General features: G+C 44.9%; 1 protein-coding gene across 8 annotated transcripts in view; it reads left to right on the forward strand.

Moving 5' to 3' along the window:
• SYK (spleen associated tyrosine kinase) overlaps positions 1-18,080 on the forward strand; it is an 83,094-nt gene that overhangs the window by 32,325 nt on the left and 32,689 nt on the right. For 6 of the 8 annotated variants that reach the window (XM_037126387.2, XM_037126386.2, XM_037126390.2 and 3 more), the window contains exons 2-4: positions 3,066-3,509; positions 4,806-4,966; positions 15,222-15,360. In XM_037126387.2, coding sequence (XP_036982282.2) covers positions 3,105-3,509; positions 4,806-4,966; positions 15,222-15,360 — 705 coding nt within the window. In that variant the 5' untranslated portion in view covers positions 3,066-3,104. Of the gene's footprint in view, positions 1-2,331; positions 2,480-3,065; positions 3,510-4,805; positions 4,967-15,221; positions 15,361-18,080 lie in introns of all 8 variants that reach the window. The other 2 variants (XM_053662629.1, XM_037126388.2) reach the window with 1 other exon arrangement.

Consider the following 18,080-nt stretch of genomic DNA (forward strand, 5'->3'; position numbering starts at 1 on the left):
AGCTGGAAGAACTTCCATCTATGGGAGTAAGAAAGTAGAATCAAGGAAGACAGGAGTTGGGGCTTTGGGATATACATTAAAGAAAAGGTAATGAGAGCTCCCTGGGGACCAGATGGTTTGACCTCCTTGATTCCCAGCCTCTGATGCAGCAGGTCCCTGCATGGAGCTCACACTACCTAAGGGAATCCTCCCTGGCATAGAATGGTTGCATCTGGTGGAAACCATGTCTTTTCTGACTCTGTAGATTAGACATGCATGATGAGTGAGAGAGAGGAATCCTGAAAGACTGTAGGGTCTCATCCAAAGCTACTAGTTAGGGTTGGTGTCATTTCCTGTTAGGAGGTGCTGAAGGAGGAATATTCATGAACCACTGAAAGCTCCATTCTGAGGGCATGAGGGCTGAGTTGTCTGTTAGACATTCCAGTAGAAACATCAGGTAAGCAGCATCTGGGTCAGGACTACACTGGAGAGAGGAACATGTGAGCTCCTGGGCATGTTATGGGTAGTGGGACCCACTGAAGTGGGGCACCGCAGGAGGTCAGGCAAGCTAGGGCCAGACGGGTGACCTTGGGTTTGGCCACTTGGAGGTTGGTGACCTTGGAAAAAACAGAGGACAAAGGATGTAAAGAGCAAAGGGGCAGTGCAGAGGTTTCAACAGTAAACATAAAGAAGTCAGTCAGACTACCTTGCTGTCAGAGCTGTCCTTGCAGTACCCCATCTCTACTGCCAAAATCACCTTCAGCACAGGAAGTCATACCAGCAGCCATGGGGCTGCTACCACCCAGTGCAGCCAGACCTACGCACTCCTAGGGAAGCCCCCTGCTCAGGGATGAGTCTGAAATGTTCCCTCAGAGCCATGTTACAGGTATGCCCCAGTGTACCTGGAGGACAGGCCCTTGGCAGGCTGCCTCATCACAGCCTGTCTTTGTCTCATGTCGATTGGTTTTGATGTGGGACTCAGCAGAGGCCAGTGCCAAGGTAAGTGTTAGTGACAAAGAGATGAATTTAACAAATGATAGGGATGTTAAGATTTATATAAATTAAAAAGTATTTTAACACTTAAAATATTGTTCTTGAAGACTTACAATTTAAATTGAGGCTCATAGTAGGTGGCATCTATGTCAAGGTCCCCGAGAGCAGGGACAGCTAAGAGCCAGGGTGCATCTGAGGCAGGTCTCAAAGATGATTTGTCCTCCATCCTGCCCTGCTGCTCTCCTCTCCACTGCAGCCAGAGAGAGTGAGTGCAAGGACCTGGAGAAAGCAGCTGTAGTCTGGGGGTCAGGCCTGCTAGGTATAAAGCTAGCAGGCATGCAGGGACAGTGATGGGAAGCATGGGGACATGCAGCAGGACACTGGGGGACCACAGGCGAGTGAAGGAGGAACAGGAGGGGAGGATGGAGGCCAGCAGCTGGCGGGTTTATTGCCATGAAGCTAGGGTGATGTGGTCAAACCAGACAGCAGTAATGGATACTGACAGAATGGAGCTCACACCTAATCTATTTTCAACACAAGCCTAAAAGAAAGTAAGGGCTTTGGAAGGAGGCTCACTCCTGGCTGGGCAGCACCTGGTCAAGGAAGGCAGTTAGGTGGCAGTGGAGATCTTGGCTGCAGGTGCAGTCAGGGACCAGCATGAACATCACCGAGACTGTTGGCCCTGCAGTCCCGCAGGCTACTGCATTTTCAGAGTCCAGGTGATGTGCACAGATGGAAGTTTGAGAAGTGCTGGGCTGCAGGGGAGAAAAGTTGAAAGTGCAGGTGGTGTTCACAGAACAAGGGTTGGCTGAGGTTCTAAAAGACCCACTGCAGGGACAGAGCAGAGTGTAATAAAGTGTAATACTTAGGGCCTCACTCTTGAGGGGTAGGGCTGAACGTGCAATGCAAGCATCCAAGAAGGATTGTTAGAAATGCAGAATGAAGCGAGAAGTAAAATAGTGATTCCAGGAGATGTATTGGCTCACTGTCTCTCCAGAGATGTCTTCTTGTTAACAGTGTTCTTCAACTTGAGTGCAAATGTAGACTGTACTTAACCTTCTGGGAGATGAAGTTTTAGAAACTGGACAAACAAATGAGTCACTGATAGTCAGTGTTAGATGTTATTATGGGCTTCATCAGGAGCATTGACTTGGCAATATTGCCTAGAGAAAACTCTGTTGCCTCTATTGGGTAGGTATGCTTACATTTACAGCCATTTGTAGGATAATTCATGTCCAGAAGAGATTGTTTCACATTACCCTATGTCTATGTATGTCTGTGTGCTTCTCTGTATGTCTGTGTCTTTGTGTGCCTGTGTTTGTGTGTCTGTTTATTGAAGAAGTATTTTTTCTGTGACAGGTGCCTCATCAAATATCAAACCTCCACTATTTCTTCAATGTGGGCTGTTATAAGTGGGTGACCAGAAATGATCTGAAAGAAGGCAGGGAGGAGACAGTGTACAGCCCATGGCCAGGTGTTTTGAGAGGATGCCACTATTCATGCTCAGGTCAGAGGCTTGTAGGTCCCATCTCTTGGCTAAATGTGTATTATTTGGTGTGTCCACATGCCAGCATTTCAGCTCCCTAGTGTCTAACTACCATGTATAGGACAAAAAACACTCAGCGTTTAGGTGAAAAGTATACAGCAACATCTTCACTGCATGTAGCCCTGACCAGCAGTGCATGTTCCTTACTGCCGTCTGCACCTTGAGAGAGCGATGGACATAAGCTCATCCAGGCTCTGTCCAGTGTGCCTGCTGACTGTCAGGACCATCTCCTAAGCCCCACAGTGGGAGTTCTCTTTTCAATGTGTCTCTTAGAATTCTCTCACTCGACCAAAAAAACCCAGACGTTTGTGACCACATTTGTCCGATGTTCTGTTGTCAGGTTCCCTATTGAGAGTGTGGGTTTGAAATCGAATGGTTATGCCTGCAGAAGGTTGGACAGCAGGTTAGTTAGGGCTATAGGCCAAATCCCAGGAGGAAAGGGCCTCCCCTGATGGAGGGCCTGGCTCCAGTGTCAAAAGATGTCAATTTTACCACTGTCAGTTTTACAGCTGTGTGGGTGCTGACTGATGTCTCTCTGTTTTGACAGGTAGACACTGTGTGCCCTTGGCCGTGAGGGGAGACAGGCATGGCCTCAGGTGTGGCTGACCACCTGCCCTTCTTCTTTGGCAACATCACCCGGGAGGAGGCTGAGGACTACCTGGTCCAGGGTGGCATGAGTGACGGGCTCTACCTGCTGCGCCAGAGCCGCAATTACCTGGGTGGCTTCGCCCTGTCGGTGGCACACGGGCGCAAAGCGCACCACTACACCATTGAGCGGGAGCTGAATGGGACCTACGCCATCGCGGGTGGCAGGGCACATGCCAGCCCTGCTGAGCTCTGCCACTACCACTCCCAAGAGTCAGATGGCCTCATCTGCCTCCTCAAGAAGCCCTTCAACCGGCCGCCTGGGGTGCAGCCCAAGACTGGACCCTTTGAGGACCTGAAGGAGAACCTTATCCGGGAGTACGTGAAGCAGACCTGGAACCTGCAGGTGGGCCACACTGGTCCCGCCACTGTGTACAGTCTTGTGTGAGCCCTGCAGTTCCATACCCAAGCCCGTGCAGCACAACTAAGCATTGCTCCCTCAGATAAGCAGCCTTAGTCATCAACTTGAACCAAAAAATGCTTTGCTCCAAGAAGGCAGCCTTTCCTTTTTTGTGGTCACAGTTGAGAGGGCAGCCCCTGCGTGCCAGCGATGTGGGTTTCTCCACCGCAGGAAACCACTGTCACCCAGTTCATGCTGAGCCCTTTCAGAGAGACTTCACAGGCTTCTCTTCATCCTTGTTTACCTAAGAGGGTCATACTAGACACAGCAGGCACTGGATTTTATAGCTTTGTAACCTCTCTTGCGGAACTTTCTGTGTCGGCACACACATTTATTAACCTCTTTTAGCTGCCTGATATTCTCTCCTATGCAATGTAATTTATTGAACTTTAGTTGTTTACAAATAATGCTGTTAGTAAGATCTCTCTATACCCATCCCTCTGAGCTGTCAGGCAATATCTTCAGGATAAACTTGAACAGGGTGGGTTTGCCACAGAGAAGGGGATGTGTGTTTAATATGTGTGTATTGATACCTTGTCATCCAGAAAGGTCCCATAGGCTGTGACAACTTAGATTCCTATGCTCTCCTGCTCAGACTTCTGTGCTGAACCATTCATCCTGAGCTTCCTGGATGTGTGTGCCCCACAATTTGCTGTTAGCTGAAATGTGCAGAATTATGACTACATAGGCTTTTGAGGATTATATTCCATGACACTCCCGTTACTCCTTTAATATGTTCTATACTAAAGTGGCCTTTCTGCCACTTCTGTTTTCACACCGGTCGTTCCTGCACTTTCTGTGATCACGGCACCTGCAGTTTCAGGCACTGGTGTGTGTGGGTGCAGAGTGCAGCCTTAAAAGGCAGGCGGGAAAGCACCCTAATGCTTCTTAATTGTTAGTAGATGATCAAGCTCAGTACAGAACAAAAAGTTCTACTAGACAACTAATCCAAGGAAGGCAGAGGGCATGTTCTCTAGACCTTGTGTATTGTACCAGGTGGTTACTAAAATTAGTGCAGCTTTTAGAAGGCCAATAAATCTCAATATTGTAAAGTCAATCTGTAAGTAATCTGTCAATCTTAAGTAATCTGTAAGATCTCACTGGCTTTATTTATTGAGTGAATGAGCAAATGCACATATTTGACTGTATTTTGTCATGTCAGGACTTAGAACAGATTGGAAATGGTTTCACTGCCATTTTTCATTTAACGCAGTATTGCTCTGCTCTCCCCCATTGTAATAGGGCCAAGCTCTGGAGCAGGCCATTATCAGCCAGAAGCCTCAGCTGGAGAAGCTGATCGCCACCACAGCCCATGAGAAAATGCCCTGGTTCCACGGAAAAATCTCTCGGGATGAATCTGAGCAAATTGTCCTGATAGGATCAAAAACAAATGGAAAATTTTTGTAAGTATTCTGTCTTTCCTCCCACTCATACCTCCAGGCCTTCTCAGACTACCAGGTAACTCAGGCTTTTCATTACTAGACCCATGCAACTCAGGAAGGAGCCACACTCACTAGCCTGCCAGGAGATGTTTCCAGTCAAAGCTGTCCCTTGTAATTCAGTGTTTGTTTTGCCCCATTTGGACCCCAAAGTGAACAATTTTCTTGGACACTGAGGGACATAATTTAAAGATACAATGTCAGCCTCATAGTCTGCTTTTAATGGCAAATACAGGATGCATAGCAATATCCATGGCTATTCACTTAAACTAAACATACCACAGTTTGGTCACTCACATTTCCCCGAAGATCTTAGAATTTACTTCTGTTTTACTTGAAACTAAGTGCCAGTAGAGCAGATATTAAAGAAAGTTCCCTGAGAGTAGCTCATGGGAAAGATAGTGCAGGCATTTGATTACAAGCTGATTTATGGACTTCAGCCTTATCATCTTAGGGATGAGGTGAGCATCCCAAGTCCTGCTTATTGTTATCTTTAGTGGTCAAGGTAGACCTTAGTACTGAGGTCTTAGAATTACTGGCTACCTCCCGGCAGGTCTGTGGTCAAGAGAAGGGAACAGCCTGTCTTGGACAGGTGTCCATCTCATTCCCCAAGGTGCCCTAGCTAAGGTGACACAGCAGCACTGCAGGCATGGCAGTCACTGTTTGTCACTGTTCAGACAAACAGCTCCATGTATGGAGCACCCTCCAGAGATGCTCACTGGGTGTTCCCGTGGACGAGGGTCCTTTTCTCACCTTGGACACTTAACAAAGGGCTGAGTAGCCCCATGAGCATGGAATCATATCCGGCTGACTTTGTAACCATTTCCTAGAAATATGGTGTCTTGAAGTATCTATTTAAACGATTTTCCGTAGACTTTACCATAATACTTATTATTTAAGAAATTATCTTAAACACATACTTTTTTAAAACAAAGTAATCCTAAAAATAAGTGCAGAGAGCGAAGTTGGTACTAGCAGTAAATAGATTGATGATGTAGTGAATGCAGTAAGGGCTGCCCACAGAGACTCTGTGCTCTGGGAGATACTTTTTTCTTGGTGTAGCACCTGAGGTTTGGACTTTTACCATCTTCTTAGGAATAATTTCTAACACAAATATCATGGGACTATGGACATAACATCTTAATTGCATAATCTAAACAACAAGTGTCTGCTGGTTCAGATGCCCACTCTCAGGTAGGTTGCTGAGGATCAGTTGCAGTCAGAGAGGGCTGCTCGCTCCCCATTTACACAAGGGGTGCTGCAAGTAGTGCCTGCATTGGCACCGCCCAGGGGCTCTGCTAGCTGTCGGTTCCTTCCCCACTGATTCTTCTCAGGCCTCATTCACATTTTCCTAAAGAATGTATTACTTGCCTACTTTCCAACCATTTAAATTGAATTGCTCCTCTTTGGACGAATATTTACTGGTGTCCTAGTTGTGTGAGGCACCAAATGCCAACATTGTTCCAGGCACTGGGGGTGGAGACATGAGCCATACCAGCATTTGCCTCATGGAGCCTGCATCTCAGTGGCAGAAACAGACAATGAGCCATTGAATGGGAACTTCACAGGACGTCAGTGTATATGGAGAAGGGAACAGAGCGTGCTGGCCAGGGCACCTGGTTCTGTCTCATGCTGGGTGGTGAGGAAGGGCCTTGCTGTGAAGCAGAAATTTGACAAAGACCTGAAGGCAGTGGGAGCCACCCAGCAAGGGAATAGCACTTGTGCTCTGAGGTGGGAGTGTGCTTGGGAAACTCGCTGGACGTGGGAGGGCTTGCTTTGGGCAAGTTGGTCTGTCCATTTTGGGGTATGTGTTAGGGAAGATCCAACTAAAGTTCAGTAGACTTGTCTGGCTGGATGTAGGAAGAGACAGTGGGGAGTCTAGGGGTAAGCACACTCACTCTGTACATTCATGTGAACACCAGACAGGGATTCCCAGCCCAGGTCCTGTGGCTGGGGGTCAGAGCTCTGCTGTATTAGTGACTCCAGGGACAGATGCTGTTAGGGGTGTGTACCCTTGGCTCTCTGAGGCCTTGTGTGATGGTATAATTGGCCATTTTGAGAAATTAGTCATAGCTCAGGTGTGACTAAAATGCAAATTTGTTAGAAAAGGGAAACAAAGCTTATTTTCCAAAAATTATGAATTCCATCCCCCAGAGGAAGGATCCAGGATTAGTAGGGTTCAAAGCATATACAATTTGAAGACCCTCTTTTTAACAAGTACAAAATTAGGTACAAAATATACTTTTAGAATAAGAAAAAAAATCACAAATTTTTAAGGCTAGTAAATACTACAAATACAAAATTTAGAGAAAAATATAATTTTTTACTTACCTTCCTTACAACTCTCAGTAGTACCTTTTATTTTCTTTTTTAACTGCATAGTGTTTGCCTCTTTTTTAAATAATAATTTGTTAATATTTTTCCACTTATAAGAGAAAGAAAACTAAGCCTTCTTCTAGGTTCACAACTCATTATAAAAAATACAGGCACATTCTCAGGACAAAACCTCAAAGCCTTGTGGTCACAGTGCTGGGCCCTGCTGGGGCTGACTGAGGCCCCTGACCCTCCCTGGCAAAAATACCTCCCCATGTGGCTCACACAGGGCTGCTCACAGCCCTTGTGCACAAATGCTTCTCCAATTGCATATCTCTTCCCCACAATGTAATGTGCTCTGCTCTTTGTTTCATTATGTAAAGTATTTTACCATGAAAATGCTCCAAAAATTGTATGTCCTATAAAAGAAAAAACAACGGAATTGTCACTGTCTTTGTGTTTAGTACCCACAATATCTTATTGTTAATATCTTATTGTTTTTTGGCTAAAGTTTTTATAAATCTTACAGAACCAAGAGTGAGTTCAAGGTGCTGACTGCACATATTACTTTGGAAATACTTGCTGAGTGCCAGGCCAGTGTTGCCATGGAGACAGGAGGTGAAGGGGATTTAAGAAGGAGGTCACAGGAGAGTGGGGTTTCCTGGGTGGTGGCAGGGTGGAGAGTGCATGCTGCCATGCAGAGCCTCCTAGGCCAAACCAGTGGGCTAGTCATCTCTGGGACACTTGTCAGATTCTGAGAAAGACCTTGACTTCTTGGATGGCCTCCAGAGTGTGAAGAGCAGGTGGGGGGACAGAGGTTGCCATGGGCATGGCAGTAATCCTGTGTGTCCTGCTGGGGAAAGGTAGCCGAGAGGCAAGTCTTAGACCATACACAGAAGTTTGCAGGAGTTAAAAGAGAGCATTACTCATGTGACAGCTGGTCATGTGGGCAGAGCAGGGATGGTAAGAAACTGAGGCAGACAGGAAGTCCAGGAGAATTTGAAGTCAGTGATCTGAGAGATGCACGAGTTGGGGAGTGTGCAGGGTATTAGGAGCTATGGCCTGTGTGTTTCACTGGTTCACTCACAGTGCTGGCCTGTGGTTGTTGCACACAATGTGTAGGACCCCTAGACATGCTCCTTTCCCTGCTAGACACTCTTCTTTCTTATGACAGCTTTTTATGTTAGTTAAGACCACCCCCAGAAGCCTCTCGTCCTTGTGTGCAGAAGCCTCTGGAGCAGGGACCAAGTACAAATGCGGCTTACCCCACAGAAGCAATCAGTAGTCTAGCCCCATAATTGATTCCTCTGTGTGGCCTGTGCTTACATACTCTGCATCTGAAATTCAGGTGTCCCCTGACCTTCCCCTGTCACCTTCAGTGAGAAATCAACATTTTGATCTTTGAGTCATATGTCTGTATTAGTTCTCATGATTTTCTTTCTTCCTCCCTTCCCTTCCTTACCATATCCTTTTCTATTCTCTCTGTCCTTTACACACACACACATACACACACACAATTCACTCATCCATTTATGCCTCTTACTTTTGGCCCTGCAATTAAAGCAATGAGCAAGATGCGTAGATGGTCTAGCAAGAGTGTACACTGCTCTGTACACAACTAGGGACTAGAAGATTCAGTGACAAGTCTCTCTAAGGAAAAGGGTTGTGTCCACCCAGAATCAGAAGAGTACAAATCAGAGCCATGTAATTCTTGTCCAGGATGGACCTGGCCCAGGGACACCAGAGGGCATACCTGTCACCCTTGACTATTAGAACAATACCTTTCACCAATGTCCCAGGCCCCCCCCCCCACACACAGTGCCTATGAACTGGATTGCAAGTGGATGCATTGAGTTGGAAATAGGTACGAGGAATGTTTTCCAGTGCAAGTGCAACCCGGTGTAAAGTAGCCATAAAAATGTATTCACAACATGGTGCATTTTACAGAGACAGTGAGATAGCTTGTAAGAATATATACCCGTATTCCCTATGAGCAAGGAACAAATGTAAATTAGGATGAAGGATGAAGAATGAGAAAGCTATACCTTTCGTTGTGTTTCACAAGATGGATATGAAATCTAGAGGAGATGATATAAGCAGTAGTCTTCAACATTCTCTGTGTGTGGGAACCACCTGGAGGCTGGTTAAAGGCACAGATTGCTAAGGGTCACCCCCTCCTTGAGCTTTTAACTCACTAGGTCTGGGTAATGGCTAAAGAATTTGCATTTCCAACAAGTTCCCAAGTGATGTTTATGCTACTGGTCTGAGGACCACATTGGACCCTGTTGGCAAAGCCTGTTACCTACCTAAGCTAGATTAAGAACAGTGACCATTTGAGATTTTCAGAGTTCATTGGACAGTCTCTAACCATATGTGTACTAGAAAACTGTCACTTCTGAGGGTCCTGCAACACAACTCAAATACTGCTTATTTGACTGGTTGATATACATACCTTAATACTACTTCTATTTGTAGAAACTTAAGTGCAGTAGTGGAGAAACTCAGGCCATGAAGTCCGACAGGCCCAGCCACTTAACAGCTCTGTGGAGACAACTTAATTCATCTTTCTGACTTCAGTTTACTCAATGATAAAATGATAAAACTAGTGTTTTATTTGAGTTGTCTTGGGGATGAACAAACTAATTTTAACTCAAAGCCAACGGTGGTCAGGTATCTGTGCTTCCTACAACCACAGGTGCTTTTCTTTCTTCAGTTTTGGAAAATAGCTATTTTTCTTCAAATATTACTGTTGGTTCTTTTTTTTATCATGTATTCCTTCAGAAACTTCTATTAAACAGATGTTACACCTTCTCAATTTATCCTCTACATTTTTCTAATATTGTATTGCCTTTTCTCTGTGTGCTACATTATGGTAATATCTTTAAATTTGCCTTCCATTCTATTAATTTTATGTCTAAGTTGCTGTTAAACTCATTCTCTGAACTTTTTCCCACCAATCACATGTTTGTTTCATTTCTAGCAGTTCTGTTTGTTGTTGTTGCTGTCATTTGGAAATATCCCTGAGCATTTTTGAGGATATCTTACTGCTTGCTATTTTTTGTGATTCCATCTTTTGTTTCTTTGGAGATTTCATACATAGTTAACCTATATTCCATACCTGATGACTACAGTGCTGAAAGTCCTTGGGAGTAGATATAAATCTCTATCTCCCACTCCCTTTCTCTCCCTACTCCTTCTCCTGTAAGTCACATTTCCTTATATTTTTGTGACCCTTTTGAGCTTGTACTTGATTAATATTTATCATTGGGTATCTGGAGCATTCTACATCTAGAATGCTGTTCTGCAGAGCTGAAGAGGTTATTTTCTTCACAGGCATGTGCTTTAATGTGGGAACACCTGAGGTACAGGGGTGCACCATGCTGCTGGCCCAGTACATTGTCTTTCTTTCCAGTGCTGGTACTGGTATTGGCCCTTAGACCAAACTCTCTCTCTCTCTTTTTTTTTTTTTTTTGCTCTCATTTGCTACTTACTTATCCCTGCTCAAATTTCAACTCACTTTTTGCTATATATTTAAATTTAAAAAGTAAATGTGTGTTTAGAGAATATTTTACCCTTGTTCATTCATGAGTGAGACAGCATATGGCTGTCTTGAGCCTCAGATGTGACAATAAAAGCTAAATTCTTTTAGCACCTTCATGTGCTACGATCAAAGTACACCATTTTATTTGACATGTGTGGTCTACAGCCGCAGATCAACACAAATAGTCTCAACCTATCTGAAGTAAAAAGTTCAAAGGGTTTTGTGGACTGATGTCAATGTCAGTTCATTGGTCTAATCAAGGTCCCCGTGAAGCTGGCAGAGAATAGTGACCTAGTTCCACCTCATGAACTAGTGCCCAGGGAAATGGAGAGGGGAATTTGTGATACAATCTTTAAAAAGGCAGGTATGGGAAAGAAGCTTGGCATGACCCCAGATTTGAATCTGTATTCTGTACTGATCTGCTTTCACTATGTACATGGAGGGCACGTGTGCCTAAATTTTACTATGGTGAAAACAGTAGCTCCCAGAAGTGGCATTTTCTTTTGTCTTTAGTGTATCATTAGGGCTGCTACCTCTCCTGAGTTAGGGACTCTCATCCTTGTATCAGCATACACACTGTCCAGCATGCCACTCCCACAAACTGTTCCTTCCTCCCCAGCTATTCTGTCTGCAACAGACACAGTTCCATGTCTCATGACTTTGGTGGGCGGAAGCTGCCTGGAGGGTCCTACTACCTCCCAGGTCCTTGCTTCCCTGCCAGTGTCTGGGCATCACCACCACACATTCTGTCCCATTCAGGAGGGTATGTGGTTCAACCTCTCTAAGAATGACCACTCTCCCCACCTCACCGCTCATCACAGAGCCTCAGGCTGTCCACCTTGGAGGAAGGTGCCTTCCCTTTCTTCTCACCAGGAAGAGTGTGCATGCCACATGACATCCAGACATCTCAAGGCTAGTTAAGGAAAATTCACAGCATAGCTCCAGTTCAAAGCACTGAAATCCCATGCTCTGTAGTAGCAAAACACAAATCTGTATGAGTTGGACTGTTCCAAGAGAATCACTGGGAAAAAGTATTCTAGGGCCTATGTAGACATGCCTGAGGCCATTGACACTGAGGTTGGAAGGCAGCAACCCTGAGAGACATTGAAAAGACCAGACTTCACTCTTCCCCTCTCTGGGCACCTGTGCAACAAACCTGGTGGGTGTGTGGGGCAGAGGGGCACTTTCCTGAGAAATGGGGAGCTAAAAAGAGAAGCTGCTCTAGCCTCCAAACCATGTTTTCCATATTTTTTATTAAAAGTAGCCTAGCCCAGCCAAGGATCTGACCGCAGCCAGCAAACACCTCACAGTTGCTGGCTGTTAATGTCACCAAGCTTGGTCTTTGCCACCTACAGCTGTTGGGCCTGTGGGTTTCCCTTCTGTGCCCTCATTTCCTGCCAGCTGCCTCGGGGCTGTTCAGGCCGCATGCCCGCAGCCAGTCCCTGTGTCTGCCATCCTTAGAGTGTGCTCACAGGGTAGTTGTTACCCTGTTGTCCTGGGAACTGGCCAGGCTGTCTGGCTGGTGCTACAGGAGGGAGACTGTCCTCTGGGAACTGTGTGTGTCTTTGCAGCAGTCACTTGTCCAAAATCAAAGCCACTCTATTTCCACCTGTACCAGCTCTCTTTTTATACCATTTTTATTATGAAGTATAAAACACACAAAAGAAAAAACACACACACACAAAAGAGTATGTCACTTTGTCTGAGCATCTTAATGAATAATTATAGTGCCAACACCACTGGAGTCAAGAAAGAAAACACCAACATCTCAGCAGGTCCCTATTCACACCCCACCCCTGGAGGACACCACTTCCTGGGCTCTGTGTCCAGCATGCCCTCACTTTCTTCTTCTTCTTCCTGTTTTAGTTGTTGTTTTTTTTTATGTTATCACCTTAAGACCTGTACACATCTGAACAAAACCACTTCCTTTTGCCTGTTCGGGAACTTTTTGTATGTGGAATCCTGAGGAGGTTTTATGTTCACAAAAGTCATTTTTTCTTTGTATCACTGCTGTTTGTTCATTTTTTTGTCCTGTGGCATTCCTTTTTATGAATATCTCACAATTTATTTACTCACTCTGAAGTCAGCCAACATTCAGGTTTAATATTTTTGGTGATCACAGATAAAACTGCTGTAAACATCCAAGAATACTTTCAGGATGCAGAGTACACAAATTTGGTATAGCTGGAAGTGGATTGCTGACTCACAAGGGGTGAATAGATTAGAATTCAGTAGAAAATTCCGAATTGTTTTCCAAAATGGTTAGATTCACACTCCCACTGGCTGTATACAGAGGATTCTGTGGCCCCCATTCTCGCCAACACTTAATTAAGTCTTTTAATGTTTTCCATGTGGAACACTATACCATGCTTCTGTTTTCCAGTGTGGTCTTAATTGGCATTTCCCAGATTTCTAATGAAGTGACTGTAACCATGTTCCTGGGAAATCTGTGATTCTCTGCCTCAGTTTTATAATGAGAAAAAGTCAGTGAAGGTACAAGACAAGATGGAGTGGTGGAAATTGGACATAAACCTGAAACACAGAGTTCAGGTCCCATTTACTGTTCTACAACTCTGAGGTCAAAGATGTGAAGGACTGTAAATCAAGGACAGTGACATTTGGAATGGCCTGTGAACTTAATGCTCCCATTATCCTTTTGTGTGTATATGTATAGATTCTTAATGGTTAGTATTAAGAATTTACATAGTTTCCTATACTTGCAAACTATCATATTTGTTTTTCACTAATGCTTATGTATTATAATAAACAAAATTTAAGTAGTGCCATATTCCACATTACAAAATGGACTCAGTTCTCCCCCATATACAAATGTTTTGCCTTTTCTGTATGGTTGGTTCTTAGTTTGATAGCGACCAACTGGCCTTCATAGGCCATGTTACCAGGAAGTGTAGCTTATGCTTCAGGGTGCTGGTGACCCCTCAGGTTCGGGAGCAAGGAGCTGTTGTCACAGTGCAGAGGTTTCAGAACCGGCCCTTGCTGATGCTCAGGAGGGCCTGTGCACATCCCTCCACTCAGACCAGCTGCCTTGAGCCATGAGGTGTGCAGGGAACCTGCCTGTTATACACAGACAAGCACAACTTGATAAGAACTTTATTTTTAAAACAAAATTCCCATCTCATACAACACAGCTTAGCTCTCCAGCCTTTGGTTAGCTTTTTGAGACAAACCTACAAGACTGAGGACAGGAAAGTGTGACCATACCTATTTCCAAAGCCTGTCTCATGTGACCCTGTACTGCTGACCTCTTGCAGCTGGGAGGAGTCATCACAAATGCCCCCCAAATGCAGAAGTTCCTGGCAGGTTGGCACATTTGAACTCTTCCCCAAATATAGTACATTTGAACACTTAATATTTGGGGCCTCAGTTCCCTCATTTTAGAAAATGTCGGGGTTGACAGCTTTCTAGTACCTCCAGGATATACCCTTTCTCAGATCTCATGATCCAAAGGGCTCAAGTTGCTAGAAAGGGAAAATGGGCTGAGGATGACTGTGACTAAGCAGCTAAACTGCTTAGGGGTCACACTTATTCTGTGCCTTTGCAGCACCCCCACCTGGCTTTCCCAGCAAGCCTCTCTCTTCCCTGTAGGTAGAAGTCCCCCTTCTTGTGCACTTTAGTGTGTGTTCCCTTCTGGTTCTTGGACTCACAGTTCTCATTCCCTGGGATAAGGTGAGGGGGTATCTCCCATTGACCCCACCAGGCTATGGAATCAGAACCAGGGCAGTCAGCTCAGCCCAGCACAGCTCTGATTTTGCCTGCCGTTCAACTCTCAGTGGATGACGTTTTCTTTCTTAATGACTTCATCTCACTGTGTCATATGCAATAGTAGTTTAAATCCCAACCCTGCCCCCCACCCTACAGAAGGGAGAGCAGGCCCTGGAAGTGGGAGCTCTAAAACCTGTCCATCTGTGGTCCAGGAGTTCCTAGTTAGAATGCCCTTGAAACACCCGCACCTTGTACTTCCTGGGCTGGGAACAGCACTGGCTGGGACTCTGACCTCAGGGAAGAAAGGAGGCAAATCAGAGAGTTCCATAGACCCCCCACTGAGCCAGCTCCAGGGTCCTGTAAGTCTCAGGTGCTGGTACCCCAAGAGGGGCTGCTGCCCCAGGAGAGCCTCGGCTTCTCCTGATGCCCAGCCAGGGCTTCTTGCTCCGTTGCAACCCAGCTCCAGGCCATAGAATTTTCCTGTCCTGAGCTCTTGGTATCATTAAGCTGTGACTGGGGCCTCACTGGTCATGGTGGACAAAGCCCTTGACCCTGAGATGGGGACACCATGGCCAGCAGCCTGCTCAGGGTGCTTCTGGTGGGGGATGGGATTGGGAATGATTGACTCTTCCTGTCTTCTAGGATCAGGGCCAGGGACAACAATGGGTCCTATGCCCTGTGCCTGCTACACGAGGGCAAAGTGCTGCACTACCGCATCGACAAGGACAAGACAGGGAAGCTCTCCATCCCGGATGGCAAGAAGTTTGACACGCTCTGGCAGGTACGCACAACCCTGGGAAATCAGGGTCACAGGACCCTTGGAGCCCTTTAGAGAAACCCTCCTAGGTCCCTACCTGAGACCTGCCCAACCAGAACCTGCTCTTCACTGTGTAGGTGTCACATACCAATGTCCACATTTAAGAAGTACTGGTCTAGTCATCATGTTTGGTTAATGAGGCTCCAGAAGGTTCTGTATCTTCTCCAGGGCCAGTCAGGACTTGGAACCTCAGGGTGGTGCCACTCAAGGCTGTGTTCAGAGTTAACAGGAACCCTGTACTGGGGACTAGAAAATAGCCTTTAAGACAAATACACACTAGAAAACTGTACTTGAAAAATAATTAAATTTTAAAAAGGGAAAAAAAGACAAATACACACAAAGGTGTGTTTGGCTGGGGAGAAGGGGTGGAGATGGCCAGTCATACTGTCTTTAAGCAGTGAGAGGCTGAGTTGAATATAAAATGTTGAGGGGCATTCTTGCCGCAAAATGAGTCTCCACTGAAAGTAAGACGACAACTTAGGAAGTAAGGCAGCACTTCCTGTGCTCCCACCACCCCCTGCACGGACTGTTCCACTCTGCTCTGAAGTGTTTATTCTTGATCCAACTATCAATAATCCTGAAACAGCTCAAAATTTGAAAGTTGCTGTAGTAGAGTGAGCACTAAACCCATGCTCACCACTGGTTTCCATGGGGCTGTCACAGGTTAAGTGGCTTGTCTTCTTTTAAATCACAGGCTTTGTGCAGAAATGAAACCACTGTCCATGACATTTTACCAAAGGGTCCTATATACCACAGTGGGGCAGAGACAGAGAAAACCAAGAGACTCTGCCACCCAGAAAGCAACAACTACATTGAGCTTTTGTGAGTGAGGGATGTGTGCAAACATCCACACCCAGGTCTGGCCAGGAACCTCATATGTGGTAACAGGAGGAAAGGTCCCAACTCAATACTGAGATGTACTTAGAGTAACCACCACCAATAATTTATTTTGGTTCCTAATGCTATAGTGAGTAAAAGAAATGCTTTATTCCAAATGCTGCAAATTACAATATTATTTTTATCAGTTATAACACTGACCTTGTCTTTTGGTTTGTAGCTCATTAGCGTATAGCTAATTATCAACCACAGACTTTGCTTTATTTTAATGATATTGATTTGAGAGCATTCAGCCTATCAAATACTCCACTGAAAATTTAGAGAGATGAGTAGAGAATGCAGCCTGGAAGCATTAACTTCTCACCAAAGTCTCTTGACTCTTATATGATATGTTGATGGTGTGCATTTAAAGGCTCCAAGGCTCTTGGTTCCATCACCTGTGTAGCCATCCAGCTTCTCCCCAGTTGTGGTTTTTCTCCTGGGAATCCACTCACAGTTTCATAGTCTGTGTGTACCTACAGTGCCAAACATCACTAGTTGTTAGAAAGTTCCTTCCCAAGACTTTGTCCCATGTGTATTCATTTCTCTGGCATATTATAGTATTCAGGTCTAATTAAGTTCTTCACACTGTATATTTTCTAGCCACTGTGTTTAAAAAAGAACATAAAAATAGTAGAAGTAACTTTCATTTTTACAGATGTGATTTCGTGTGTTTTTCTCAACAGCAGTGTAAGGCACCTGTGTGCCCTGGCCCCACCCACTCTGCTGCTATTTTTTTCTGAGAGTTGGTAATTATTACAATAGCCTTCCTTCCTTTGGTGCACAGGAGCTGAATCTGGCCCCTGGCTGGTTTTGTATAGTCCTTGAGGAAAGTGGCTTTTATATATTAAAGGATTGTTTTAAATAAAGGACTGTGTAACAGAGATAGTGTGTGGCCTGAAAAAGCCTAAAATTGCACTCTTTGGTCCTTTACAAAAGAGTTTGCAGACCCCTGTTTAAGTGGGAAATCCCTACATGTACACCCACCTCCCAGCCACCCTTGTGGGATAGATTGTTTTTTTTTATAAAGAGATTTTATTTATTTATTTATCTTTAGAGGGGAAGGAGAGAGGGAGAGAAACATTAATGTATGGTTGCCTTTTGTGCATCCCCTGCTAGGAACTGGCCTGCAGGGAACCGGTCTGCAACCCAGGAATATGCCCTGACTAGGAATCGAACTGTGATCCTCTGGTTTGCAGGCCTGTGCTCAATCCACTGAGCTACACCAGCCAGGGCTTGGCTAGATTGTTTAAAAACACAAGCACTGAAGGAGATTTTTGAATGACTCTGGAGAAGTGGATGAGATGTCTCACCTGTTTTAGGGACCTCAATATTACTGGCCTGAGAACATACTACTGCATTTAACAGAACGGGGAAAGCTTGGGGATCCATTCTAGTAGCAAGTTAGGGCTGATCATGACTGCAACATTTGTTATGAGGGTAGATATCATGTTATAGTCTAACCACAATAATTAAAATTTTGAGAAAAGAATGTTACCTGGAAGGGTAAAATATATTCATTCAACAAACATTCACACAAGTAGGTAAGTTTTGGGACTGGAAAAAGTACCAATAAACAGACAAGGGAAGATATCAGATATGAATATTTTAGATTGTCTGAAGAGAAAGTATCTGTTATGAGAAAAATATTGCATAATTTTGATAAGATATAAATAAATCTATTTGCCACTAATTTATTTTTAATGTAGAAATTAAACATCATAATCATAGTTTTCTGGGAGCCATTAGCCAAAGATGTCCATGCCCTGTGGATACAAGGTTATTTTCCAAGAGGTGACCTTCCCCTA

This window comes from Artibeus jamaicensis, unplaced genomic scaffold (genome assembly GCF_021234435.1).
Source record: "Artibeus jamaicensis isolate MK-2021 breed Jamaican fruit bat unplaced genomic scaffold, CSHL_Jam_final contig_264, whole genome shotgun sequence".
Taxonomy (NCBI): Eukaryota; Metazoa; Chordata; class Mammalia; order Chiroptera; family Phyllostomidae; genus Artibeus; species Artibeus jamaicensis.